We start from the raw sequence: 27,828 nt of genomic DNA on the forward strand, positions 1-27,828 counted from the left end.
TTTTGACTCGTTTGTAACTCAATTCCTAATCTTTTCACATTTAATAATTTAGTCCTTATCATATATAATTTATTTTGAGTTAGCAAATAATTATCCTAAATGGCAAATAATATTATTAAAAACCACTAATTGCAAATGTGTCTTCCAACTCAGCTCATATGTGTGATGAAAAATCGAAAAGAAAAAACATCTGGCCTGGATTTATTAACAAGCTTGGCTTGAACTACAAGAAGATACATACATGCCCAAATGACTGTATATTGTACTGGGGAGATGATGCAAACAAGGAGATTTGTATGAGATGTAAGACGTCTCACTATAAGTTGGTACGGAAAGGGAAAAAGTAGAAGAAGAAACCAGCCAAAATTATCAGATACAATTTATTATAATGTGTTAATTGTTCTGTCTCTAAATATTCGATATTTGAAATTCTCAATACAATTGATTATAATGTGTTACTTGTTCAGTCTTTAAATATTCAATATTTGAAATTTTTAATGCATTATTTCCTTAGATACTTTCCTTTGAAACCGCGGTTGCAAAGAATATATATGTCATAAAAAATGGCTCAGCACATGAGGTGGCATGTGATTGAGGAAAATCCAAATGGCAGGTTAAGGCACCCATGAGATTCGGAGGCGTAGAAAACATTTGATGTGAAATTTCCAGACTTTGCCAGTGATTCAAGAAATGTACATCTTGCATTAGCAATCGATAATCTTAATCCCTTCGGAAACATGAGCACAAGTTACAATATCTGGCTAGTGGTGTTAATTCCATACAATCTACCACTTTGGATGTGCATGAAGCATAGCTCCTTTTTGCTTTCCATGATCATTCCTGGCAAGAAAACACCAAGAAATGATATAGACATATACCTACAATCGTTGATACATGAATTGATCGACATGTGGACAAATGGTGTTGAGACATATGACTCATATGACAAGCGACTATTTAATCTTCATGCAGCCTAGATATGGACAATAAGTGATTTTTCCAATTTGGGAACTTTGTCCGGTTGGAACGTGCATATTGGGTTGGCCTATCCTGAGTGTAATTTTGATTCTATGCCATGTCGTCTTCCACACAGTCGCAAGTGGTGCTTTATAAGACATCGACGGTTCCTCAATTCCAAGCACAAATTTAGATTGCAACGAATTCGCTTTGATGGAAAACAGGAGAAGAGAGATCCTCCTGTTACTTTGTCTAGTGTGGATATTTTGCGGTAGTTAGAAGATGTCAATGTCGAGTTTGGTAAGAATGTGGATCCCGAACAACTAGGACGACAATCTCGTGGGACATCTGATGCGCAACCTATGCAATGGCGAAAGAGAAGCATATTTTTCACTCTTCCTTTTTGGGAATCTAATTTGCTATGACACAGTTTGGATGTTATGCACATTGAAAAAAATGTGTGCGATAATGTGCTATATACGTTGCTCAACGAAATTGGAAAGTCCAAAGACCATCTCGTAGCTAGAAAAGATTTACGGGCCTGAGGAATTCAAGAAGAGGCTTGGCCTGATGAAAACGACAAGTTTCAACCAACTAATTCACCTTGATGAAGCAGAACAAGGATATCTTCCTTTCGATGGTGAAAAACATAAAAGTACCTGATGGATATTCTAGTAACATCTCAAGGTGTATCGATCTGCAGGGTCGAAAGGTTACTAGGTTAAAAAGTCATGACTCCCATATTCTTATGCAACAGTTATTCCATTGGCCTTGAAAAACACACTTGTTTATGATGTATCAATGGTTTTGGTGGAATTGTGTTCATTTTTCAAGAAGTTGTGTGCGAAGGTCTTGATAGCAAAATAGCTTAATCAGCTGCAACATAAAATAATTCTTACACTTTGTCACTCGGAGATGATATTTCCTCCATCATTCTTCACTGTTATGGTTCACTTGACTGTCCATCTTGTTCGAGAAGCAAAGGTTGCTAGCCCAGTTCACTACCGATAGATGTACCCTATAGAGAGGTACTAGATTATCTTTTATCCCCGTCTCTTTACATTTCACATTGTTATTTCATTTGCTCGTAATTATTGATGGAATATTAACCTACAGCTACTTGGGAAAATTAAAATCATATGTTAAGAATAAGGCGTGGCCTAAGGGGTCAATAGCAGAAGGTTATTCCAGAGATGAGGTCCTAACTTTCTGTTCAAGGTACTTTGATGACATGGAGACATCTTTTAACTGCCCACGTCGCATAGATGATTCTTCTCCTAGTCCTTCCATGTCAACTTTATTTCCTCCTGTCAGGAAACCAATTAGAGGATATGAATTCTTCAGACTCACTCCCACGGAGAAACTCCAGGCATACAGACATATTTTGATAAATTGCAGCCAAGTTGAACCCTTCATGCAATAAGTATTATATAAACTCACTAACTTTTACACTTTATATTTGTTTCTCACTGACTCTTCTAACAAATTACACTTCACTGTAGTGAGTTTAGAAGTTACCTCAGGCGGCAACTACGGGGGCGTGTGCATTCTGCTGACATTGATAAAAGAGTCCATAAAGAGTTTCCTGGTTGGTTTACACATCGAATACATAATGACAACAACCCATACACCGATGAATTTAAAGCTCTTTCCCTCCGTCTATTAGACCATGCACAAAAGTTTACCACGTATAATGTTAACGGCTTTAAGTTCTGTATGGTTGGACATGATCAGGGATTGCTCACACAAAACTCTGGAGTTTGCGGGACATTCGAGACGAGATGTTATGCTAGCAGTAGTGACGGCGATATGCGCTTTGGAGGCGTCACTTACTATGGAAAACTAATTGACATCATTGAGTTGAGTTACCAACTTTTCACCGTAACTCTGTTTAAGTGCTCCTGGGTAAATATGACAATTTCACGGGGACTCGCTATTGACCACTTGGGCATCACCTCTGTTAATTTCTCTAGACTTATTCATGTAGGGGAATCTGAAGATGATGAGCCATATATTTTTGCTTCTGAGGAACACCAGGTTTATTATGTCAAGGACAAGAAACATAAAGACTGGAATATGGTCGTTCACCTCAAGCTATGGGATCTTTATGATATGGGTGATGGTGACATTATTTATGACAGTGAACCCTTCAACCCCGAATTTTGAAAACTTCTTTCCTTAAGGAGACGATAATTTAGCAATTATCAGGTATATGTCTTTTCTTAAATTATTTAAATAATTAACTACTAATTGCTAATTTTTTTTAAATATATTATAATTCTAACATAATTTTTTTAATATCTCCTTTCAGGCAAGATGATGATCAAGAATAGTAGTTTCAAAAAATTTATCATTCAAAACATTTGTCTTTCATAAATAAATATTATAAATTAAAATTAGTTCAGTTTTTTAAAATGTAAAACCACTACAAATACTAGCGGTTATATTATACGCTAGAAAATACAAGGCCGCTACAAAATGAATTAAAATGCTGCAAAAAAAACTGCTACAAATATCTCGCTAATCACTATAAATACTACATCACCTCTTCATTCATTTACCCCATCTCTTTTCCTTCCTCTCCCCTTCTTCTTTATAATTCTCTCTTTTTTTCTTATTCTCTGATATGGTGGTTTTTTTCTTTTCATTATATGGTAAGGTGATTTTCATTTTATAAGTCTTAATATCTTTTATTTGTCTTTATATATAATTTACTAACATATTTATTTCTCTTTTTCTTTCAGATTTTTCTTCTTCACGTTTGTCATACCCTCCTCAACTGATTCAAGCACTTCTCAACATAACGGTTTAGGTTCAATATTATAAACTATCTCATCCTCAATTCAACTATCTTATTAAATTAAATTCACTTTATTTGACACAATCATGACTTAACTACTTATTATTTATTATAAAATTCAAATGTATAACATGTAATACATTGGTAATTATACATATTAACAAAAATTCTCTAATATAATCTACTTAATGGTTTTAAATTTATAATATTATATTTTTTAATAATCAAACATCTCTTTTTTTTTTTTTTGCCTAGAATAAATTTTCTGGCAGTTCCCAAACCGCTAGAAAATGAAAAAAAAGATGGACAAATTTTGTAAAATTTAAATTTGCCGCCACATTTCTAGCGGTTCCTAACCGCTAGAAATTATTGGCACCAATTCCAAAATTTTGTTTCCTGACAAAATTTGATTTCCTCCAAAATTTCTAAATGTTATTAGCCGCTAGAAATTTTTGGCACCAAAGTGAAATTTTTTGTTTCCTGACAAAATGAAATTTCACTCAGAACTTTCTAGCGGTTAATGAACAGCTAGAAATTTTCGATGATTTCTAGTAGTTTATAACCACTACAAATTTCGTCTTATTGCCGTTTGACTACTTGTTTTTTCTAGCGGTTATTTTAACAGCTAGAAAGTTTCTGGCGTTTTGACCATACTGTGTAGTGGTTCCTATAACTACTAGAAATCTATTTCTTGCACTTGATGTTTTAGCGGTTTGTCTAATCGCGAAAAATGTTATTTGTTGAGGTTAAAACTGCTAGAAAGGACATATTTTAACCGCTATAAAATACATGTTTTTTTGTAGTGAAAATCTTTAATATGTGCAACTATTATAAAAACTATTTTGGAAAAAAATGAGTAAATTTGAAAGATGAAATAAATTAGGGTCTTATATTTAGGACCAAATTAAAATTTAAACAAGCTCTTATATTAAGAACCAGAGGTATTATTTAAATATGAGGTCGTGTGTTTGACTTTCTATAATTGTAATACATGCGTGTAAGTTCCTTTCATTGGATGAACACATCAAAAAAATAAAATCCCACAATGATTTGCATATATTTATTTATTTTCATAAAATATGTTGAAGATAATTTATAAATAAGATTAGATAAGTTTAGAAAAATTATTTTACCTATAACAAGTAACAACACATCCCATTGGATTGATCGAACGGCCTCCTACAGGCCGGCCACGCCGTTAAATAATCCAAAACATACGGTTTTGAACTCTTGACCTTTTCTTCCTCGACGGTATTGTTTTTTAAAATGACAAAAACATATATTTAATCTTTTAGTTTAATATAAAATTTTAATTTAGTATTCAAAAGGTATATCTTTAGTTCATTAACCTTAAAATTCTTAGTTTTAGCTCAAAGTTCCTTTCATTGGATGAATACATCAAAAAAATAAAATCCCACAATGATTTGCATATATTTATTTATTTTCATAAAATATGTTGAAGATAACTTATAAATAAGATTAGATAAGTTTAGAAAAATTATTTTACCTATAACAAGTAACAACACATCCCATTGGATTGATCGAATGGCCTCCTACCGGCCGGCCACGCCGTTAAATAATCCAAAACATACGGTTTTGAACTTTTGACCTTTTCTTCCTCGACGGTATTGTTTTTTTAAAATGACAAAAACATATATTTAATCTTTTAGTTTAATATAAAATTTTAATTTAGTATTCAAAAGGTATATCTTTAGTTCATTAACCTTAAAATTCTTAGTTTTAGCTAAAAAATTTTTTGGTAAGAATTATGATTGTCTTGAAAATTATATATAATATATTTTAACATTGAGAATGTTTTATCATTAACCAAAATCTTAATAACAATTTTTTTGTTAAAGACTTTAGAATTAAATGGCTAAAAATATATTTTTTTAAGATTAAAAGAGCAATTTGAAACCTTATATAAAATTAAAAGACTAAAAATATATTTTACCTTTTAAAATTAAAAAGTAGATCTAATAACCCGAAGCGATAAACGGAATCGAATTTGTAACTTCTCCGGTGAATGGATCCCCCGCCCAATGTAAAAAATGTGTAGGCTATGCAGTTCTCAATATCTACCATCGGATGGATTCATTGGTCTACCCCGCACACCACGTCATCCACAAATTGAAGCAAATCTTGAGCGCTTGTTTGTGATAATCGTGTTGGTTCATTTCTGGCTAACCTCTCGGCATACTCTCTCTCTCTCTCTGCCTGCTTTTTTATTGGTCTAAAGCATATTCCACCGAGTTCGTTGTTCAAGTTTCATAGTAGTTATAAATAATTAACCTCTCAAGCAATACACAGGCCATTGCTCAATCGTGACCTTCCACAATCTGAAAATCTACAACTTTTTCATTTCATTTTATGCTGTTCTATGGATCAACTTGATCAGAAACTTCTGGATCTTATTCTCAGCTAGTGAAATTCCTCTGTGTATCATAATGGAATTGAAGTGGCCAGATATTTTCCTGGTAGCAACATGCGCTTTAGGCACTATCACCCTTTTCAAAGCTCTGATCTCTTTTGTAAAATGGGTGTGGATTATGTTTCTGAGGCCACCCAAGAATCTTAAAACCTACGGCTCATGGGCAATCATTACTGGTTCCACCGATGGAATTGGGAAAGCTCTTTCCTTGGAATTGGCTTCTAAGGGGCTCAACATCCTTCTGGTTGGTCGAAACCCTCAGAAGCTCGAAACCACAATGAAGGAGATAAGAGACAAATATGGTGACCAAGTCGAAGCGAAGCTTGCAGTGATGGACTTTGAGAACGTTAATGGAGAAGAAATAGTGAAGAAGATGGAGGAAGCAATGGAGGGTTTAGACAACGTGGGTATTCTGATAAACAACGCCGGCATGGGAGAACCTTATCCTAGGTTCTTTCATGAGAATGATCCTCAGATTATTGATGCTGTCGTGAAAGTGAACCTGGAGGGACCCACTTGGATGACCAAGGCTGTGATTTCAAAAATGATCAAGAACAAGAAAGGAGCCATCGTCAACATTGGATCCGCTTCCGCTTCTGTAGTTCCTTCCTTTCCCCTCCACACCACTTATTCTGCCACAAAAGCGTAAGTTCTGACAAATCAACCCATCATTAAAATTTAAACATCAACTATTCGTACTTAATTAGTTTGGTGTCACTCATTATCAGCTATCAATCTTGAACGGGGGAGATAATTCTTTTTCTGATATATATATACACACATATGAAATATGGGATTTCGCTGATAAGTTAATTCTCAGAAAACGTCCAATCAAACCATCTGTACTTACCTCAATAAAAGAAGTGCGGGTCTATTCAAAGAGAAGAGATTTTTTTTTATCTCAATCCAAATTCAAAACTAAACAAGTCCGAACTAATTGAATGCATTCTTGTTGCTGTTTCCTCAGGTATGTTGCGATGTTGTCGAAATGCATGAATTTGGAGTACGAAAAGCAAGGAATTGATATCCAGTGTCAGGTGAGTAATTAATTAAGGAAGAAGGTTCTGAAACATATTGCTAGGTTTTAAGTTTTGATGATGATGATGATGATGATGATGAGAGGGACAATAATTAAGGTTGTATTTTTTTTTTTTTTCGGTGGAACATATATAGGTACCACTGTATGTGGCAACGAAGATGACGAAGATGAAGCCGTCTCTGTTAGTTCCATCTGCAGAAGTGTACAGCAAAGCAAGCAGTGCATGTATTGGGTACGAGAGAGAGTGTGTACCTAATTTGGTTCATTCTCTGCAGAGACTTTTCGTTCGAGAAGTACTTCCTCATGCCTTCTGCGATTGGTTTATCATGCGTGATTTTCTTGCCCTACGCAAACAAACCCTACCTAAGGATTCCAATGCTTTATGATTGTAAAAGTAGAGTGTGTGGTTTTTGGTTAGTTTAGATCTTAATTATCTAATTCTGTACTTTTGAGTTTGTCTAATTTTGTCATCTGTTGTAATTCTATATGAATGTATGGGAACCAAGAGCTGCCCTTATATTTATTTTTTCCTTTAGTTACCGGGAAAATGGTAGAAAAATACTGGTTGAATTTTAAAAAGATAAATAGGTCATGTTAACTACTCATGTAATGGTTTTGAATGGTTTTTACTATTCAGAATCTGTCAAAATCATCTATTTATTTTTTTAAAATTTAATAGGTATTTTTCTGTTTTTTCTTAATTTTTTTCATTAAAAACTCTCAAAAAAATATTACTTAAATTTCAAAATTTCAAATCGGGAATTTTTACAAAAATATTTTCTCATTTACTTTTTAGCTGTAGTCAATTGCTATTAAAGTGTAAAGAATAAAACTGATTTGAAAATTTGAAATTCAAGTAGTATTTCTTTTTTGTGAAAATTTTCCTTTTTCTATCTGGTCAAAAAATAAAATAAACTGAAAACTGATGGATACAAGGGGGTGGTGGTGTTTTTGGCTGCCTTTTGTCTTCTACGTCCATGTCCACATGCCTGGTAGTTAAAAGCTGTTAGCCCAATATCACCATACTTGTCCATATGAAACTGGTTTCTTGAAGGTTGCCTAAGTTCTTTCATGTTTGTTGTTTTTTGTTTTGGGCGAAAGTGACATGCCCCATCAAGCCTTTTTTGAAAACTACTCTATCCATTTCCAAATAAAAGAATAGAAAATTAATTTTTAAAGATTAAAAATTATGTGTAAGTTTTTCTAAAATATTTAGTCATTTATATTAAAGGCTGTCTCTTAATAAAAACTCACTTGATATATGTAATCAATAAGAACATTTTGAAAAAATAATAATAAATTTGGGAGCAAAAAATACATCAATATTTAACATTTAAGATCAAAATAAATCTCATCACTAGCTCTTGTATGTTTAGAACAAATGCCGTATATTTTTCACTTATAAGGTATACTAAAACCAAAAATCTTCCACACGCACATTGCGCTAAACTCCCGAACCGGCTGGCTAATTCTTTGGTGGCATTTTCATCTCTTCTATTTTATGCATAACAAACGTGGCGTTATTTTCAGAATTTTATCCCTTAATTAAATCAATATAATGCAGTTAATAACTTTTTTTGGGGGAGAGAATTATGTATGGGATATATCAATTAGGGGAATTTCCATGATTCTGGTCCTCATCAACTCATTGAGTTGACAAAATTTGGGACGCTAGCCAGCATGTCTCCTTCTTTCTTTGGTTGAAGGTATATTGTTTACATCCCAAGTAATTCTCAAAACAGAAACAAATTTGATTTCCCACTTTTGGTTCACCAAACATGCATAATATTGATCTCACATTTACTCCAACATATGTACGCAACCAACAAATTGTCGCATGTGAGAATCAAATTACCGTTGAGAACACTTGTTTCTTTTATTAATAAAAAATATTATCAAATTTTTTTTGGCCAAACATTAAATCACATTAAATAAAAGTATAGTAACTTGTTTCATTATTGATAATTCATAAGCTGATATTCTGTTCTTGTGTGTGTGTGTGTGTGTTTTTTTTTTTTTGTTGGGTATTTGCTGTATTAAGTGAAAGAGGATTAGGGAATCGGATATATGTGATGAAAAATGGCAATATTGAACTTGATAAAATAAACTGAGATTTGAATAAGCATCTAATAAACTAAATATTCTCTTTCAATCTCCTCTCTTTTTCTCACTTCATATGTAGAATCCAGATTTCACATAGAAACAATCAATCCAAGTCCAAATGGTTGAGACAATCAGATAAGCTTTACTCTCAGTTATTAGAAAATTGGTACTAAGTCCAATTAAATTATTGATTGTGAAAATGGTTGTTGGGTGCGGTGTCCCAGCATCAACCCAAAGCAGAAGTAAATACTATATAGCTGTATGGGATGAACCGTGTGGCTTGTAGTTTGTTTCGTCAAACGTGGTCTATGTTTTGTTTAAAAACAATCGTTGTTTTTGTTTCATAAATGTTTTCACATTTTTTAATACAATTTTCAATATGTACTTATATGCTGAATATCAGTTTAGGTGATTAAATTATTGTCAATGGATTAAATGATGAAGTTAAACTTCTATCCCCTAATTAAACTGAAATATATTTGATTAATAGCATATACTCCTTTGGTCCTATTTATAGGGGATGGAGAAGACATTTTTTGGTCCTATCTATAGGGCACTAAAAGAAATTTTTTGTATCAATGTACAATTTTACCCTTCATTTGTTATTGTGTTGACTTTGTTTAGATAAGGTATAACATATATTAAATACAGATAAAATTGAAAAGTCATTGAATTTTAAATGAAAGTTAATGAAATTTAAGGTTTTTCTTAATCTATGTGAAACATATTGAAAGTGACTTACAAATAAGATCAGAGGAACAGTTCATCCACAACTTCATTCAACTACTAATTAATGATAGCTTCTCTCATACGATGCTTATTAGAAGTAAAATTAATGATAAATTAATAACAAGACTCTGGCAGGCATCTGCATTTAAACTACTTATTTGGTCTTATTTATAAGTCACTTCTAACATGTTTCATACAGAACAAGAAAAACCTTAAACTTTATTAATTCTTATTTAAAATTCAACTACTTTCTAACTTTATCCTGAATATACATTATACCTCATGCAAACAAAGTTAACACAATTATAAATGAAGGGTAAAATTGTACATCTATATAAAAAATTTCTCTCAGTGCCTTATAAATAGTACCAAAAAATTTCTTCTCTCTGTACCTTGTAAATAGGAGCTGGGGAGTATGTCATACATATTCTTTTATAAAGGAGGGGGAGATTTCCAGGAATTCAACTACTGTGGCTATAGATGGCAATGGAGTGGCCAGAGATCTTCCTAGTGGCAACATGCTCCTTAGGATTCATCACTTTTTCAAAAGATTTCATCTGTTTCGTGAGGTGGGTGTGGGTTATGTTTTTGACGCCACCAAAGAATCTCAAAACCTAATGTTCATGGGCTATCGTCACTGGTTCGACGGACGGAATCGGGAAAGCCATTTCATTTGAACTGGCTTCCAAAGGACTCAACATCCTTCTTGTTGGTCGAAACCCTAAAAAGCTGAAAGCGACATCGAAGGAGATAAGAGACACACATGGCGGTCTTGTAGAAGTGAAGCTAGTGGTGATAGACTTTGAGAAAGTTAATGGAGAAGAAATAGTGAAGAAGATGGAGGAAGCAACAGAAGGCTTAGATATTGGCGTGTTGGTGAATAAAGCAGGCATGCAAACCCTTATCCAAGGTACTTTCATGAAGAAGACTTCGAGTTTGAGGAAGCCATTATCAAAGTGAACGTGGAAGCAATAAAGTGGGTCACAAGGGCTGTGATTAAAGGAATGATCAGAAAGGAAAAAGGAGCCATGATCAACATTGGTTCTGCTTCTTGTGTTGTAATTCCTTCCTTTCCACTGCTTACACTCCATGCTGCTACAAAAGCGTATGTTTCTTCTTAATCTTCATGCACTCAAAGGCTTTATCTTCTACTACGGCTTTATTTAAGATTTTATGTTTTACGACTCACTAGTTTTTATTCATATATATACTTGTCATTTTCACAGATACTTTGGGATGTTCTCAAAATGCATTGGTTTAGAATACAAAACACAAGGAATTGACGTGCAGTGTCAGGTTCTCTTGCTCTTAACCTTCTTTGTAATTGACATAGCTTGCTACTTTTTTAAGGGTTTAATACCGTCTTTAATTTATGAAATTTAATTGCATCTTGAATATAGTCCCTGAAATTTGACCTTATTTTAGTCCACTTAAAGATTTGTGATTCCAAGAATAGTGTTCTTAGTCCCTGAAACAATGTTTTAAGGAATTAAAACATATGCTAGTTTCAAATTTTAAAGACCAAAATCAAATCGACTAAAAACATATACTAGTTTCAAATTTTAAAGACCAAAATCAAATCGATGTCATGTTTTAAAGACTAAAAATTATATTAACCTGATTTATATCTTATATGGTGATGATATTCGAGTTAAATTTACACGTACCAATGTTTGTATCAACGAAGATGACAGAACTGAAGGCGTCTTTAATGATTGCAACGGCTGAGGATTATAGCAAAAGTTGCATCAGATGGTTTGGATACAAGGAAAGCTTATGTGTGCCCTATCTTATTCATTCTCTACAGTGCCTTTTGATCCAAATGTTTCCTGATTCACTCCTGAATAGCTATCTCATGCAAACTCATCTTTACAAGCGCAAAAGAAGACTCGCCAGGTATTCCCAAAATCATCAAGAACTTATTATGCATGCCAACTAATGATTTACAATAATTAGAATTTGATTAGATGGTCAAGGAAGGAGCAGACTTTGGCTCTAAAATCTGCATATTGTTTACAGCTATATGAACATACGGTTTAGATACACTCTATGAAGATTAATAAAATAACAAATGATTCTCTGTTGTTTGTGCTGTTGCTATTGATATGGAGAAAGGAGAGATATTTGTATCATTTGAATGCAATTTAGCTTTATATATATATATATATATATATATATTTGATATGATTCTTATTTCTAGGTAAGGGACGACAATAATGATGTTCTAAAATAAAAATAAGTTTTTTAGAGCAGTACTTTGAAGGCACTAATATATATACATGTGTGTGTGTGTAGAGAGAGAGAGAGAGTAAAGTCATATTGTTACTGATATGACATGATTACAGTTCCGGTCTCGAGAACAATTATAAAGAACAACGAGAGACTAATTAACGAAGTAAATTAAACTGAGGGTTAAGAGGCATTTTGTTTTCCTCTAAATCATTTTGCCATGAGCATTGGTTATCCAAAGCTATTTCACAAGGAGCATGTGTTATCATAAACTATTAATTGAAACTATGTCACCCCTCAAGTATAAGTCATTGCAATCATACTTTCACTAACGGATATTTACATTGAACATTAATTTTATACTACCTCAATTTCTTAATATGATAACTAAATAACTAATTAGTGAATACTAAGAAAATTAATTTAATTACTTATTTGTAATAATTGAATATTATCTTCTCTAAAATACTTTTATTAATAATGTATTAGAATGGAAACATTTTAACATGTATGTACAATTATCATGACGACTACTTTAATATGGGGGAAAAAATGAATAAATAGGGAGACAAAAACAGAATAGAATTTTATATCTAGGACCAAATTCAAATATTTAAGTAATTCCTCTATTTAGGAAATGAGGTAGTATTAACCCAAGTTTTTCCATCAAAATAGGCATTATGTTTAAGATGTCACATCTTTTACCAATCGGATATTTATCCTTAAAAGCCCATAACCTATATCAATAATCAATTAGGAGTACTGTCACAAATTTATCTTAACTTGCTAACTAGACACCCAAAAGTCAAAGAAAACATTTCAGCCTGCATCATAGGTTAAAAAAATTGGAGGAAGAAATAAATTAATGTGTCATTTGGTTGACCAACTGAGGATTCGTCGTTAAAAAAAAAAAAATGTTTGTCCGCTCACACTAATTATCAATTAATGATTATATGTCTAGTTATATATGTCTATCTTAGTTAGCTCTAGAACTGTATAATTATTATGCTAAGTGGGCAAAGAAAAACAAGTTTTTGGTTGAAGTATATGTTTAGTTCTTTAAGGTTACATCAAATTTAATTTCATCTCTTAATTTTAACACAGTTTCATTAATATGAAATACCGACTCGATAACTTTAAATAGCAATTCTGTAATTAATGTGTCTCATTTGGTGTTGTTAGAGAATTCATTATAAGGAGTCTCCATACAATTACCACTCCTTTCCTATTTAGAAGCCACATATACTCCAAGCCTGCAAATGAAAAAATCATTAAAGAAAAGATATTAAAACTATATTTTATGTTTTCTCTCTCTTTTTTTTACTTTATCTCCATCCAAGTCTATTCGGTCAACAGAGGTAAAATTGAAAAGATGTTATTAATTATCTTAAAAGTGATTATACTCTTCTGATCCTATTTATAAAACAGAGAGAGAATATTTTTCTTGATCTTATTTATAAGTTACTTTATCAAAGTTTTAGCATAAATGTTTTATTTTGTTATTCATTTATTATAGTGCGGATAGTTATTTTTTTTAAAGATGTATATATTAAATAGGGATAAATTTTAAAAAATTTTATAATTTGATAGAGAGTTAATACAGTTTTAAATTTTTTTTAATCTGTGACATATGCTCGATGCAACACCTTACCTCTATATATACTAACAGGGTCCATTTAACATCTGTGAATCACTAGACGCTAGTGTTCTATTATAAAAATGAAAGAAATTTTTTTTTTAAAGAAAACATTGACGAGTGATTCACACACTTAAACCTTGCTCCTGCAGCTCATACGACAGACACAGATTTAAAATAATACTACATTTATATAAGTAATTATATTCGCCATTTAGGACAATGACCTTTACCTGGGCATCGGAAGTACATACCTCCTTATGGAGGATAAAAAATAGTATAAATACTAGCAAGTAAAGGTTACTTGCTCTTAAACATCTAATAAGTCAGATAATTAACTAGCAAAATAATTATCTTGCAGATACAAAAGCAGCAGGCATTCCTGCTCTTCATATAATCCCACCTTCAGCTCTTACGACTTCCTTACCCTTGGAACTGCTTGCCCTGGCTGTATAATATAGGAAGGGAGGGTGAGATTGAAACGAATCCCAGTAGTAGTAATTTCCATCAAACATATATGCAGATTACATAAAGCATGCAAAACAAGCCAAAGTGGAACATAACTTTGCAAGCTAATGCAATTAAGCATTTATGCGCAATGACAGATAGACAAGCTGAATAAATAATGCGTAAATAATTGGCAGATACTGCCCCATATCTATCAGCTACACATGATCACGGCTAAATAATCCATGCAAGGAAATAAGGATTACATGTTCTCATGCTTTAAATAGCAATATGGCACAAATAGACATGCAGTAATCATACACAAATGTAAGGTAGGAAAGAACTACTACTTGAACCTTCCGCTTCAAAATCAAACCTTACTTGCTTCCTTTCTCTTAGCTTCTTCGGTGGGCTTTTGCAGATATCAAAACCTATTAGTAAGGGTAGGTTAATGCTTGATCCAACATAATTTTTAATTTAAATAACTCTCTTTAAATCCCAATCTCTTTTAATCTCTACCCTTACTTAATAGTTGGTCATCCTGGACAATTTTTCTTATTTAAACTTTTCTCTTTGGAGGGTTTCCTTCCTTATCTCAACCCAAACAGTTACTTTACTTAGTAACTAGTCATCTTGGTCAAAAATACTATTTCTATTTATTATATTTTAAGGACAATGTCCGCAACTCAACTTACAACCCCTAACTATTTACATCTCAAACGCATACACATGCATATGTTTTCAAGTCCTCTTACTTAAGTTTCAATCAAGTAAAAAGTCCGAATGTCTTACATGTACTCATTTATAAATACGTATTCAATCACACATATTAACATACTTATATCCTCCTCATTGGGTTTCAGTCAAGTAATCTTAAGTCTATTGAACTTGTAATTTGTCCTTTCAATGAAAAGGTTCCTAATAGCAACACTATCAACAATTCAAAGCATCAATCAGTGAGATATATATATATATTGTTCTCAGCTTCCATATTTGAACTCCCACATGTAATACCTCATATGCACCCTTTTATTCCCTTGAGCAACTTTAACCTCAAATCTGAAAAATGTTTCTATTCAACTCCTCATTTAACTTTCTAAAACAATTTCTTGGCGTCAAGAAACATAAAACAGCAGCATCAAATTAATTCCCAGCTCAAGCACATTTAAACCATCATCTTTGAATTCTTGAACCCACTTTATTCATCTAAAAGAAGACCCACTCTTTATACAGCAACAGCTAAAATATATATTTATATTTATCTATCTTATATTATTTGAACATCTCATTATTCTCCTTAATTTCCTTACAATTGAAACACTATCTATCCCTTTTCTTAATTTCATAAAATTTCCAAATCAAGAATAATGTTTGAATTATCATTCTAAAGTGTCTACACTTAGTTGTACCATCTAAAATAATTTTTAACACTTAAAAGCATCTAACAGTATGCTTCACATTGGTACTTAGCTTCAAATTCCAGCCCAACAAATCATAATATGACACGTGCACACACACACACACATATATATCCTAACAGAGCCCCAAAATCCTCTCATATAAGCTTAATCCATGGCCCATACTAACATTTTCTATTCTCCATTTATGTTTCGGTAGCTAGGAAAATTTTCTGGATTTAGTACAATGCAACCGAAGCATACACACACACACACGTTTCCTCTTGTTAACTCCAAGAACTAATTCAAATCAGCCATGGCATCCCCGCGCGCGCTGATATATACATATATATATATATATATATATAGCTTATTTACTCTAGCATTTAAGTGTTTCATTCCCCTCTATTATCCAAAACTAAAACAGAAACTTCACAAATACAACAGCCCCTGTCTCGGTACCTATAAACCAGCGACTATATCCCTAGCTCCATGAATTCAAGCCTCACGACAGCAACAAGCACACACACACACAAGCTTCTGTTCTCCCCATTCAAACAGATCCAAAATCACTATCCTACATTTAACACAGCTAGCTAGTTATATACATACATACATATATATATATATATATTCAGAAGTCGGCCAACACAGAGCAAGAATTCGGTATACACATACACCTACAGCGATCGGATACACAAACACACCTTTCGGGTATAAAACAGAGGCAAAGAAAAGACATGCAAGCTTAAAAGCCAACATCAAACACTTCAATCTACCCATAGAATCCGAATCCATCGGTCCTCTTATCCTTTCCATCACTTTCTCTCACTACAATTCTGTCTCTCTCTCCTCAACATCACCGGAAATATGACCGAAACCAGAAAAGGAAGACAGTAGTGGACACGTGAAGCTCACCTGATTCAGAATCCAAGTTTGCATGCAAGTGTAGCTCCTCCGATCACCACCTCCGTCACCAACTTCTTCCTCTCGGTCTCTCCCTCTCTCGTGCTCTCTCTCAAGTTGCAGACTGATGAAAATGAGTTAAAATGCGTGGTGATCAGCTGATAATTGAGGGAGTGAATCAGGTGGCTAAAAGAGAAGGCAGCACGTGTGTTACCAAGTTTCTGGACCATTTTGCCCTCCATTATAATTATTCCTCCAATCTTATCCTTCTCTTATTTTTCTGAAATATAAGATATATCCAGAAATTAAACCAAAATATCATAAATGAATTTTTCTTATCCATTAGCTTCTTTGACCCATAAAATAATTTTCCTAAGAATTTCAGATCAAAAATCAACTCCTGACTATTTTTCTGAAATTTTCAAGAAAATAGCTCTAAATTTCAGGAATTAATCCTTAACCCATTTTAAGGATTTTATGCCTCAACTATCTTCTTTACTATCTCAAATGATCATCCTAAAATTTTCAGATTAAATATAAATCTCTAACTATTTTTCCATTGTTTTCAGAGAAAATAAACTATTTTCTCTTAAAATTATCAATTAAAATTATTTAAGCCATTTTTGGGGAAATACTCTTTTCCAAAATGTCTCTAAACCTTAAAAATCAATATTCCATAATTTTCCCCACTTTATTTGGCAAATAAATAATTTTAATGAATTTCTCTCTTTTCTACTCATCCTAAATCATAAAATTCGGGGTGTTACATTAGAAATGTCTTATAAATAGGATCAGACTATTTAGAAACAAAATTCTTTACTTCGATTGACTTATAAATATAAAAGTAGAATTGGCAAGGAGATTTACCTAACAATAACTCATTTAAAGTAGGGAAAATGACAATAAAATACCTTCTAAATTTCAAAATGACAAATAAGGAATCTGAATAAACAAAATGACAAAGAAGGCATCAGTTACCAATGTGGAATTTTGATTTTTGGCCTCAAAACATGTTGCAAAACCCATTGGCAAAGTAATAACTCTCACTATAAAAGTTGTAAATTCCATTATATGTTTTATAAAATTCAGCATGGAATTATATTGTTTTTTATAGAAAAGTTGCCCAACCCCTCAAAACAGGTTGCAAAACCCATTGACCAAGTAGCAAATCTCACTATGAAAGTTGTAAATCCCACTATGTGCTTGTAAAATTTAGCATGGAATTATTTTTTTTTCAACAGAAAACTTGCCTAGCCTTCAAAATAGGTTACAAAACCCATTGACGAAATAATAACTCTCACTATAAAAGCTGTAAATCCCACTATGTGTTTTGTAAAATTCAAAATCAAAATTTCAGATTGGTACCTGATGCCTTCTTTGTCATTTTGTTTATTCAGATGTCTTATTTATCATTTTGAAATTCAAAAATTATTTTACTGTCATTTTCCTTCTAAAGTATGGCTGAGCTCCATTAATTTAGCATTTAATGTTAGACATATCGTACGTGGAGGGGCCCGTATTTAGTTTTAGGTCCATCGGGTAACAAACATTGCGACTTGCATTTTGTTTCGCAAACGTTTCTTATGTTTTAGAAAATAATCGCATTTTTCTTTCATGAATGTTTTCTCCAGTTTTCAAAATAAAATTGTTTATGCATATGAAATAAGAGAAATGACAGTCAAGGTTCCAAATATCAATTTATTAACAATTTAAAGTAAGAGTAAGCTTCAAAATTTTGCTGAAAATCTAGTTACACATATTAGTTCAAATAATTATATAAACATTAGCATCTTAATTTATAAATTGTAGGAAGTGATTAGCAATCAGTTTTTGTAAATTTGCTAACCTAACTGTTATTGAAATATGAACTTTTTCCTACAAAACATATTTTTAGATGATTCAATTTTTGTCAATGGATTACGTTATATACTTTCATTTATGAATACTGAAATTTATAAATAGCACATAGTACTTTCGAAGCTTCACTCAACAACTAGTGATAGCTTCTCTTAAATGTAAGACGTTTATATTCTGCCCAATTAAAATTAAAATATATCAAAGTCAATGATCAATTAATAACAAGCCTTTGGAAGGCACACACATGAATTTATAAAGTAGTGATATTTCAATGAGCTCAAATATTGTGAGTTATGGCAACGGAGTGGCCAGAAATCATCCTAACGGTAATATGTTCCTTAGGATTCATCAGTCTTTCAAAAACTTTCATCCATTTTGCGAGGTGGATGTGGGTTATGTTTTTTAGGCCACTCAAGAACCTCAAAACCTACAGTTCAGGGGCTATTATCACTGGTTCGACCGATGGAACCGGTAAAGCCATTTCCTTGGAATTGGCTTCCAGTGGACCCAACATCCTTCTTGTTGGTCAAAACCCTAAAAAGCTTGAAGCGACATCGAAGGAGATAAGAGACACACATGGCAGTCATGTAGAAGTGAAGCTTGTGGTGATAGACTTTGAGAAAGTTAATGGAGAAGAAAGAGTGAAGAAGATGGAGGAAACAACAAAAGGCCTAGATATTGGCGTGTTGGTGAATAACACAGACATGGCAAACCCTTATCCAAGGTACTCTCATGAAGAAGACTTCGAGTTTGTTGAAGTGTTGAGATGCAAGACCCTGACCATTTGAGCCCAGAATACACAGAAACATAAATCTGTATTGCTTGAAGGGAAAAAATCACACACATGGATCCCAACAGAGCCCAATATTTATAGACGTCCAAGAATACAAGGAAAGGCTAAGTAAGCCTAAGCCTAAGCACAACGTTTTACTAATATCTACAACTACGAACAGAAAATAAACTATCATATTTTCTACACTCCCCTTTAAGTTTGGGGCTTGAAAATATCTGTAGTCCCTAGCTTGCATAAGAGCTTCTTCTGCACATCTCCTCCTACAGCCTTGGTAAGGAGGTCAGCTTCCTGGTCGTTACTTCTTATGTGATGCAAATCAATCAGTTTCGATTTCCATTTTTCTCTGATGAAATGGTAATCAATTTCTATGTGCTTCATTCACTCGCAGAAAACTGGATTTGCTGCAATGTGGATAGCAGCTTTGCTGTCACAGTACATCTTGACTAGCCCCTTATGAATTACGACTAAATCCTTCAGTAAGTTGACAGCCCAAACGACTTTGGAAGTTGCCATGCTCATTGCCCTATACTCTGCCTCTATTGAAGACTTAGAAACAGTGTTCTGTTTCTTAGACTTCAACACAACCAGAGACCCTCCTAGTCTCAGCAAGTATCCAAAGACAGACCTTCTAGTCATAGCACAGGATGCCTAATCAGAATCACAAAAACATTCCAACACTGGCTCTCCTTCCGAACTGCTAAATATTCCCAGTCCTGGGGTTATTTTCAGGTACCGTGTAACCCCTCTTGCAGCAGCCATATGCACCTTAGTTGGTACTTGCATGAATTGACTTAGAGTCTATATAGAATAAGAAATGTCAGGCCTGGTCATAGTCAGATAAATCAGCTTACCTATCAATTTTCTGTATCTTTCTGGTTCTCTGAGCAAGTCTTCTTTATGGTTCTTCTTCTCATATATGCAAAGAGTTTCAAACTTTGTGCCATTGGGACTGACAGCGGTTTACAACCTGTCATACCAGTTTCAAATAGCAAGTCTAAAACGTATTTCCTTTGAGACAAAACAATCCCCTTTTCAGACTTAGCTACTTCTATTCCTAGAAAGTATTTCATTAGCCCAAGATCCTTAATTCTAAAATTACTATGCAAAAACCTTTTTGTTTCATCAATTCCTAATTCAGTACTACCAATTATCAATAAATCATCCACATAAACCAAGATCAAAACAATTCCATCATTATAATGTTTGACAAGAGAAAATAGTCTGATTTACTTTGTTTAAATCCCCCTTTCTGCAGTGCCTCAGATGATTTTTGGTTCCATTGTCTTAAGGCCTGCTTCAAACCATAAAGAGACTTGTTTAGTCTACAAATCATTTGCTCCCCCTCTCTTTCAAAACCTAGAGGAATTTTCATGTAAACCTCCTCATTTAAATCTCCCTGCAGAAAAGCACTGTGTACATCCATTTGATATAAATTCCATTTATTAACAGCAGATAATTTTAGGACAACTCTGACAGTAAACATTTTTACAACTAGTGAAAAAGTGTTATGATAATCAATACCTCAATACCCTCTCTTTGGTTATAACCTTTGGCTACTAACCTAGTCTTAAATTTCTCTATACTACCATTAGATTTATATTTAATTTTATATACCCACTTGCAACCAATAGGCCTCTTTCCTTTAGGATGAGGAACTAATGTCCAAGTTTTATTATTTTCTAAAGCCTCCATTTCAGCCTTCATAGCACTTACCTAATTTTCATTTTGTACAGCTTTTTCATAGCTGGATGGTTCACTGTTGGAATCAATAGAGGTTAGAAAACACATAATCAGCTGACATATAAGCATATGAAAGATACCTATCAATAGGATATTTACATTTGCTTTGTTTATTCTATCCAGAGAATTCAAAGTCAATTTGCAATAAAGAACAGACATAATCATTTGCCCAAATCAGTGGTCTCCTTTCATAGACAGGTCTTTGATGAAATGACTCTATGACATTATCTTCTACATTATTTTGTTCTTCATTGTTTACATTAGACTCAGAATTCTTGTTGGTGTGATTTGTCTCAGAATGTGTAGGTATAACATAATTTTGAGTTTCCAAGTTTGTTGGTTCAAACCAAAACATTGACTTTAAGTCACAACACACTCCTTTTTGAAAATTATCTTTCATATCCTTAAAAGGAAATTTATGTTCAACAAAAATGACATGTCTACTAACAAAGATAACCTTTTCTTTTAGATTAAGTAGGAGAAATCCTTTTTGGTTTTTAGGATATCCTAAAAATATGCTAGGAATAGATCTAGATTGAAGTTTGTCACTAATTTTCAAATTTGTAGCATAAGCAAGGCATCCAAAGGTTTTCAGGTTGCTGAAATCAGGTTTAGCTCTATAAATTGGTTCATAGGGTGTTTGATAGTCAATAATTTTTTATGGGACCCTATTAATCAAGAAAACAGCCATTTTTACACACTTTCCCCAATACTTAATGGGTATTCCAGATTGTAATATAAGGCTCCTAATGAATTGTATGATTGTTCTATGTTTCCTTTCTACCACCCTTTTTTGTTCAGGTGTGTAGGGGCAACTAGTTTGATAGACTATCCCCCTTTATTGAAGAAAATTTCTCAGTTGACTACTAGTAAACTCTGTTCCATTGTCACTTCTAATTCTTTTTACAGTTACCAAGAATTGTGTTAAAACATAAGCAATAAAATTCTTAACGTGAGTTTTAGTTTCACTTTTATGCCTCATCAAAAATATATAGGTTCCCCTTGAATAATCATCCACTAAAGTTAAGAAAAAAAAATGAAAACCATGATGTGCAGTGTTTCGATATGGTCCCCATACATCAGCTTGAACAAGATCAAAACATTTAGCAGATTTAATAACACTGAAGTAAAAGGAAATTTGGTCTGTTTAGACTGCACACAGATATCACATGGTTCAAAAGTTTTATTCAGATTAGGATCATCAGTACATATATCATCCAAATGTTTTATCATTAAAAGAGGAGCATGTCCTAATCTTCTATGCCATAACTGTGTATCACATTTTCTCAATAATCTTTTCTCATTTTGAACTACATTCACAACATTAGAAGTATTCATCACTTTCAGTACATATAGGCCTTTATACTCTCTACTAATCATCTTCATTCTCCCATCCTGAAGGCCAAGCAGTACACAGAGGTCAAGAAAGAAGGCAGCCATGCAATTTTGTTCCTTTGTGAATCTAGATATTGATATGAGATTAAATTCTAGTTGAGGTATGTATAAAACATCATGTATGGTTATGTTTTCAGCAATAGTCATAGTTCCAATATGACTAACAGGTAATCTATCTCCGTTTGGTATTTTAAACGATTTAATTGGACCATTATATGTTTCATATTTATCGAATAACTCTAATTTGCCATCCATGTGAGTGGTGGCACCAGAATCCAGTATCCAGTGTGTATAAGGTTTAATATCAGATATAGGACTAGTCAAACTTGTACCTGTTAAAGCATGAATGGCAGGTTCTGTATCTTTCTTCAGTAACTCCAGAATCTTTTCATATTGTTCTTGTGTGAAGGTTGGTGCTATGGTAGTGGCAGTGTGCCTATGAGTGTCTGTCTCCCTTGAGGGTTCAGCTCCCCCTTGATTAAATTCCCTTCCTTGTTTTCCTCTGTTCCCTTTGAAATTATGCGGGTAGCTGACAAGTTGGAAGCAATTCTCCCTCAGGCGCCCCCTTTTATGGCAATGCGTGTATTCAGGGATATTTTCTCCTTGCCCTCAACCTCATCTGTGTCCTCTCCTCCTTACTGTCATACCAACTCCTTTGATAGGGAGGCTCTTGTCGTTATAGGAAATGGTCCTTTGTGTTTCATCATGTACGATCATGGTGTATGCTTCATTTACAAGCAGATTCGTGAGGAGAATTTGACTTCTTGCTTGTACAAAAACGTCGTTCAGGCCCATCAAGAACTGAAATAACCTCTGTTCTTAGATGGCGTCTGCGTATGCCTTGGCCATGCCTTTGGTGCAAGATAGAATTGCTACCAGAGCTACCTGTTCCTCCCACAGCTCCTTCATCTTTGAGAAATACACCGAGACTGAGTTTAAGCCTTGTCTGAGTGAGTTGATCTCCCTGTGCAATGTAAAAACCTGTGATCCACTCTTCTTGTCAAATCGTTCCTTAAGCTCGATCTAAACGCCATATGCCTTATGAAAGAAAACAATTCCACTTCCCAGTTCTTTAGATATGGAATTGAGTAACCACGACAGCACGACAATGTTGTACTGCTCCCATTAAGGCTACAAATGCTGTTCTTGGTCATCTTTCTTGTAGGTACCATTGATGAAGCCTAATTTGTGCTTCCCTAAGAAAGCGATCCTCATAGCACGAGAGTAGACAGTGTAGTTCTTTGTGCCTATAAGAATGTGAGGAATTATCGTCATTCCTTGCGTGTCTGACGGGTGAAGGAACAACGGGTGTGAAAAGAGAATCCCTTCAGCGGCAATCTTCTCTTCCCCCATCAGATCTGGTTACCTTGTCTGTCTTGCATGATGGATGGGCTCGCTATGCTAGGCTCTCTTTGGTAGCCCTGGATCTCAACCATCAGCTTTGATGCCATGTTGAAACATAAGACCCTGACTATTTGAGCCTAAAATACACAGAAACATAAATCTGTATTGATTGATGGGAAAAAATCACACACATGGATCCCAACAGGGCCTAATATTTATACACGTCCAGAATACAAGGAAAGGCTAAGTAAGCCTAAGCCTAAGCATAGCGTTTTACTAACATCTACAACTACATTCAGAAAATAAATTATCCTATTTTCTACATGAAGCCATTATCAAAGTGAATGTGGAAGCAATAACGTGGGTCACAAGGGGTGTGATTAAGGGAATGATCAGAAAGAAAAAAGGAGCCATCATCAGCATTGGTTTTGCTTCTTGTTTTGTGGTTCCTTCCTTTCCTCTCTATACTCTCTATGCTGCTACAAAAGCGTATGTTTATTTTCTAAAATCTCCAAATACTCAAAAAGTTTTTTACCCTATTTAATGGCTTCAACATATTTTCTGTCATTTTCACATATACTTTTAGATGTTCTCAAAATGCATTGGTTTAGAAAACAAGGCACAAGGAATGGACGTCTAGTGTCAGAATGGACGTCCAGTGTCAGGTTCTCTTAGCTTACTTCATTATTTCATAATACATATACTCCTCTGGTCCTTAATATAAACCTAATTAATTAATTCGAATAGATTAAATATGTTAATTAAATTAGTTAATATGATATATTTTTTCTAAAACACTCTAAACATTCTTCTTAATTCCCTACCCCCCTCTTCTACTTTATTGTTGGAAGAATATCAACAAGGTTAATTTGGAAAAAAATTAATAAACATGTAACATAGGTCTTACATATGGAACTAATGTTAATTTCCTAATTAGGTCCTACATTAAGGACCAAAAGAGCATTTAATTCGATACTAATATATACTACCCCTTGTCCTTAATATAAGAGGTAAATAACTAATTTGATGATATTAAAGAAATTAGTTAAGTTGGTTATTTCCACAAAATGTGTGTTGACTTCTCCAAGTTATCCTTTTTAATTATGTGTATTAGAACTACCTTTTGTTAGAACTCCTCAACATGCATAATCAATAGGGATATTTTGGGGAGAAAATTATAAATTTTAGATTGAGAACATGTATTAGGACCAAATCTAACCCCTCCAACTAGCTCTTATATTAAGGATCGAAGATAGTATTATCCATTCACTTAATTACCCATTTGATTTAATAGCCACATATTTATTATTATCATTATTATTATCATATTTATACATTTATAGGTACAGCTTTTGGTAGCAACAAAGATGACAAAACCATATCTGAAGAAGGCGTCTAAGTTCATTCCAAGCGTAGAGGCATATAGCAAAAGTTGCATCAGATGGTTTGGTTACAATGAGAGTATGTGTGTGGCTTGCCTCTTTAAGACTCTACAATGCCTTTTGATACGAAGGATTCCAGATTCACTCCTGAATTAGTTTTTGATGAGACAGTTTCTTAAGATTCGCAAAAGAGAACTCGCCAAGTATTCCAAACTTAGGCATTAGGAGCATTACATCTCAAAGTAAACATAAACTATTTGAACTTAATCGGAATTAGGATTGTGTTGTACCAAACTACTGTATGAAGTTTAGTGTAATAATTGAGAGAGTTTGATCTCTTTTCTGCATTTTGGTCTGTGGAGTGTAATTTAATAGAGTTTTGGAAGGGGGTAACATCAGTGGTCTCAGTGCAGTTCAGTTTTAATATCATTAATATAGGTAGTGTTGGTTTAATTTCCCCATTCCACTCAAGCCATATAACCCTCTAATCATGAATATAGGAGATAGATAAGTAATACTCTTCCAGTCCTAAATATAAGACCCATTTTGTAGTGTAATTTACACTACAAAATGGGTCTTATATTTAGGACCAGAAGAGTATATAAATATTAAAAAAAAATTTGTCAAGTGACTTATTTGTAACAAATAAGTAAGTCTTTTTGTTAACAAAGAAGGGTCGAACTAACACTTCACTTATTTTGTGATCCAGCTTATCCACTGCAAGACCAAAAACTGTTGGATAAATTATCACTCTCATTGATAGAAAAAATTAGGGAGACAATTAAAGTGGATTAATATTTTATATTTAGCATCAAAACTAAGTCTTATATTAATTTGAGAAAAACAATTAGGGAATTGTTAATCTGCTTAATGACCTCTCGTGGATGCCAAACCTTTCCTTCGTCAAGAGCAATGTTATCCTTTTTTGCCAAAGAGTAGTGTTGATGATGGCAATGATGTTTTGAATCAATAAATCATGACCATCTTTGTGGAGTTGAATCAGTAAGGATTTCAACTAGTAGGCTTTAATAAAATCTTGAAAATTCAAAGCAGAATTCTTATGTGTGTTGAAGGAGTCCAACCAAACATTCAATTACATGAGACTGTAAATGATGTTTCTGCAAAATATCTGAAATAAGCAGAGCATCGTAGAAGACTTTCCATAAAAGAAGCAGTTGTTTCTGAGGAAAAGCAATACACCTAAAATCTCCATGTAGAATTGTGTTAAGAATAGAAAACCATCCTTGACATTATTGTATGTAGTAGCCTTCTTTCCCCAATTAAGTAGTCAATATAATGGGGACTTGATAGTACTAGTATAGGATACCAAGTCTCACGTTGAGTAGAATGAGATGCTTAATGGTATTTGAGTGGGTTGGAATCACCTATACCTTATTTTCAAAAAAACAGCAACATTAATTGTTCCTAGTACTTATTGTCTCAATCTTATATTCCTGAGTGTTGAAGTCAAAAAATAAATAAATCAACACATTAAGAAAATAAGTGGTTATAATAAACATGAGAAACATATTCAAGAAGCACCAAATAGGTAGTTTCCTAGGTTTTTTTACCATTTATTCCCCAAAAAAAGTGAAATAACAAAATGAAAACCTCTCATATTTAGCATTAATTAATAGCCTAATAGTTTAAAGGGATTGTATGCATTTACCAAAAGACATAAATCATAATGATTTTGGATGTAAACAACCCTATATACTAAGCTAAATATGTGACTTTTTTTTACCATAAAGTATTTGACCTAGAGAATATATAATTGTCTATTAGTAACAATTTTCAATTGTCACATATGCATAAAATTAATATAGTCATATATACCGACAATTTTGTAGTAGTAATATGTGTAACCTCTAAACTTCTTTATAGCAATGACTAATGCAGCCTCATCAAGTGATTCAACTTGATATCTGTCTTGTAAATAAATCCAATTTGTACACAATTTTATAATCATGATCAATATGTATCATTAAATTGTAGCACATCTAGCAAAAAAGGCATTAAATTGTAGCATCACACAGAACAATAATTGTTATGAAGGAAAGTAATAATTATTTATTGCTTAGTCATGCCCAAAATAATAGCATTGTTAATACGTTCAAAACAATATGGCACTTAATCAAGGATTGAGGAACACTCTCACAGCTACATCTGTTTTGGATAATAAATCCCCTATTTCCTTCAACATTATATATAATTATAAATAATTTAATCGAGTCTAGAAGCAGAGCAATCAAGAGCTTTTGATATTATATTCTCCCCAATAATTCTTGCTCCTTAATACACTAATTGACATGCATATATATGCATTTGCACAAAATGCCATCAAACTTTTAATATTGACTCTTTTCTATATATCAGACCAAATCAAGTAATTTGAAGAGATTATGAAACTAAATAATTATTTAATTATAGCTTACATTACATAATCTTTTTGAAATACTTATGTGTATCATCATATTATATATAAGTTTATAATTCACGCAAATTAATTTTAAAAAATAATAATATAATATAAATATTTTTTTTAAAATAATTTATTTAGTTTTCTTAATCTCTCCATATCAATTATCTAGATATCTTATTAAGGATTGGTAGTACATAGTTGTCCTTTTTCACAAGGATCCT

General features: G+C 33.1%; 2 protein-coding genes and 1 pseudogene across 2 annotated transcripts; all 3 read left to right on the top strand.

The window, feature by feature from the left end:
• Window positions 1-6,111: 6,111 nt before the first annotated feature.
• On the top strand, window positions 6,112-7,744 carry LOC114735506 (very-long-chain 3-oxoacyl-CoA reductase 1-like). The gene is made up of 3 exons (XM_028923205.1): window positions 6,112-6,833; window positions 7,156-7,225; window positions 7,362-7,744. Exons 1-3 carry the CDS (start codon window positions 6,205-6,207, stop codon window positions 7,611-7,613), a joined length of 951 nt encoding a protein of 316 aa, XP_028779038.1. The 5' UTR covers window positions 6,112-6,204; the 3' UTR covers window positions 7,614-7,744.
• A 2,795-nt stretch (window positions 7,745-10,539) lies between these two features.
• On the top strand, window positions 10,540-14,423 carry LOC114735502 (very-long-chain 3-oxoacyl-CoA reductase 1-like; annotated as a pseudogene).
• Window positions 14,424-18,824: 4,401 nt separating this feature from the next.
• LOC114735504 (very-long-chain 3-oxoacyl-CoA reductase 1-like) lies at window positions 18,825-25,180 on the top strand. The gene is made up of 4 exons (XM_028923203.1): window positions 18,825-19,283; window positions 21,069-21,075; window positions 24,133-24,292; window positions 25,147-25,180. The coding sequence occupies exons 1-4, from the start codon at window positions 18,825-18,827 to the stop codon at window positions 25,160-25,162; spliced, it is 642 nt and encodes a 213-aa protein (XP_028779036.1). The 3' UTR covers window positions 25,163-25,180.
• The last annotated feature ends 2,648 nt before the right edge of the window (window positions 25,181-27,828 follow it).

The sequence above is a fragment of the Neltuma alba genome, unplaced genomic scaffold (genome assembly GCF_004799145.2).
Source record: "Neltuma alba isolate B1F8T4 unplaced genomic scaffold, ASM479914v2 tig00013212_pilon, whole genome shotgun sequence".
Classification (NCBI taxonomy): Eukaryota; Viridiplantae; Streptophyta; class Magnoliopsida; order Fabales; family Fabaceae; genus Neltuma; species Neltuma alba.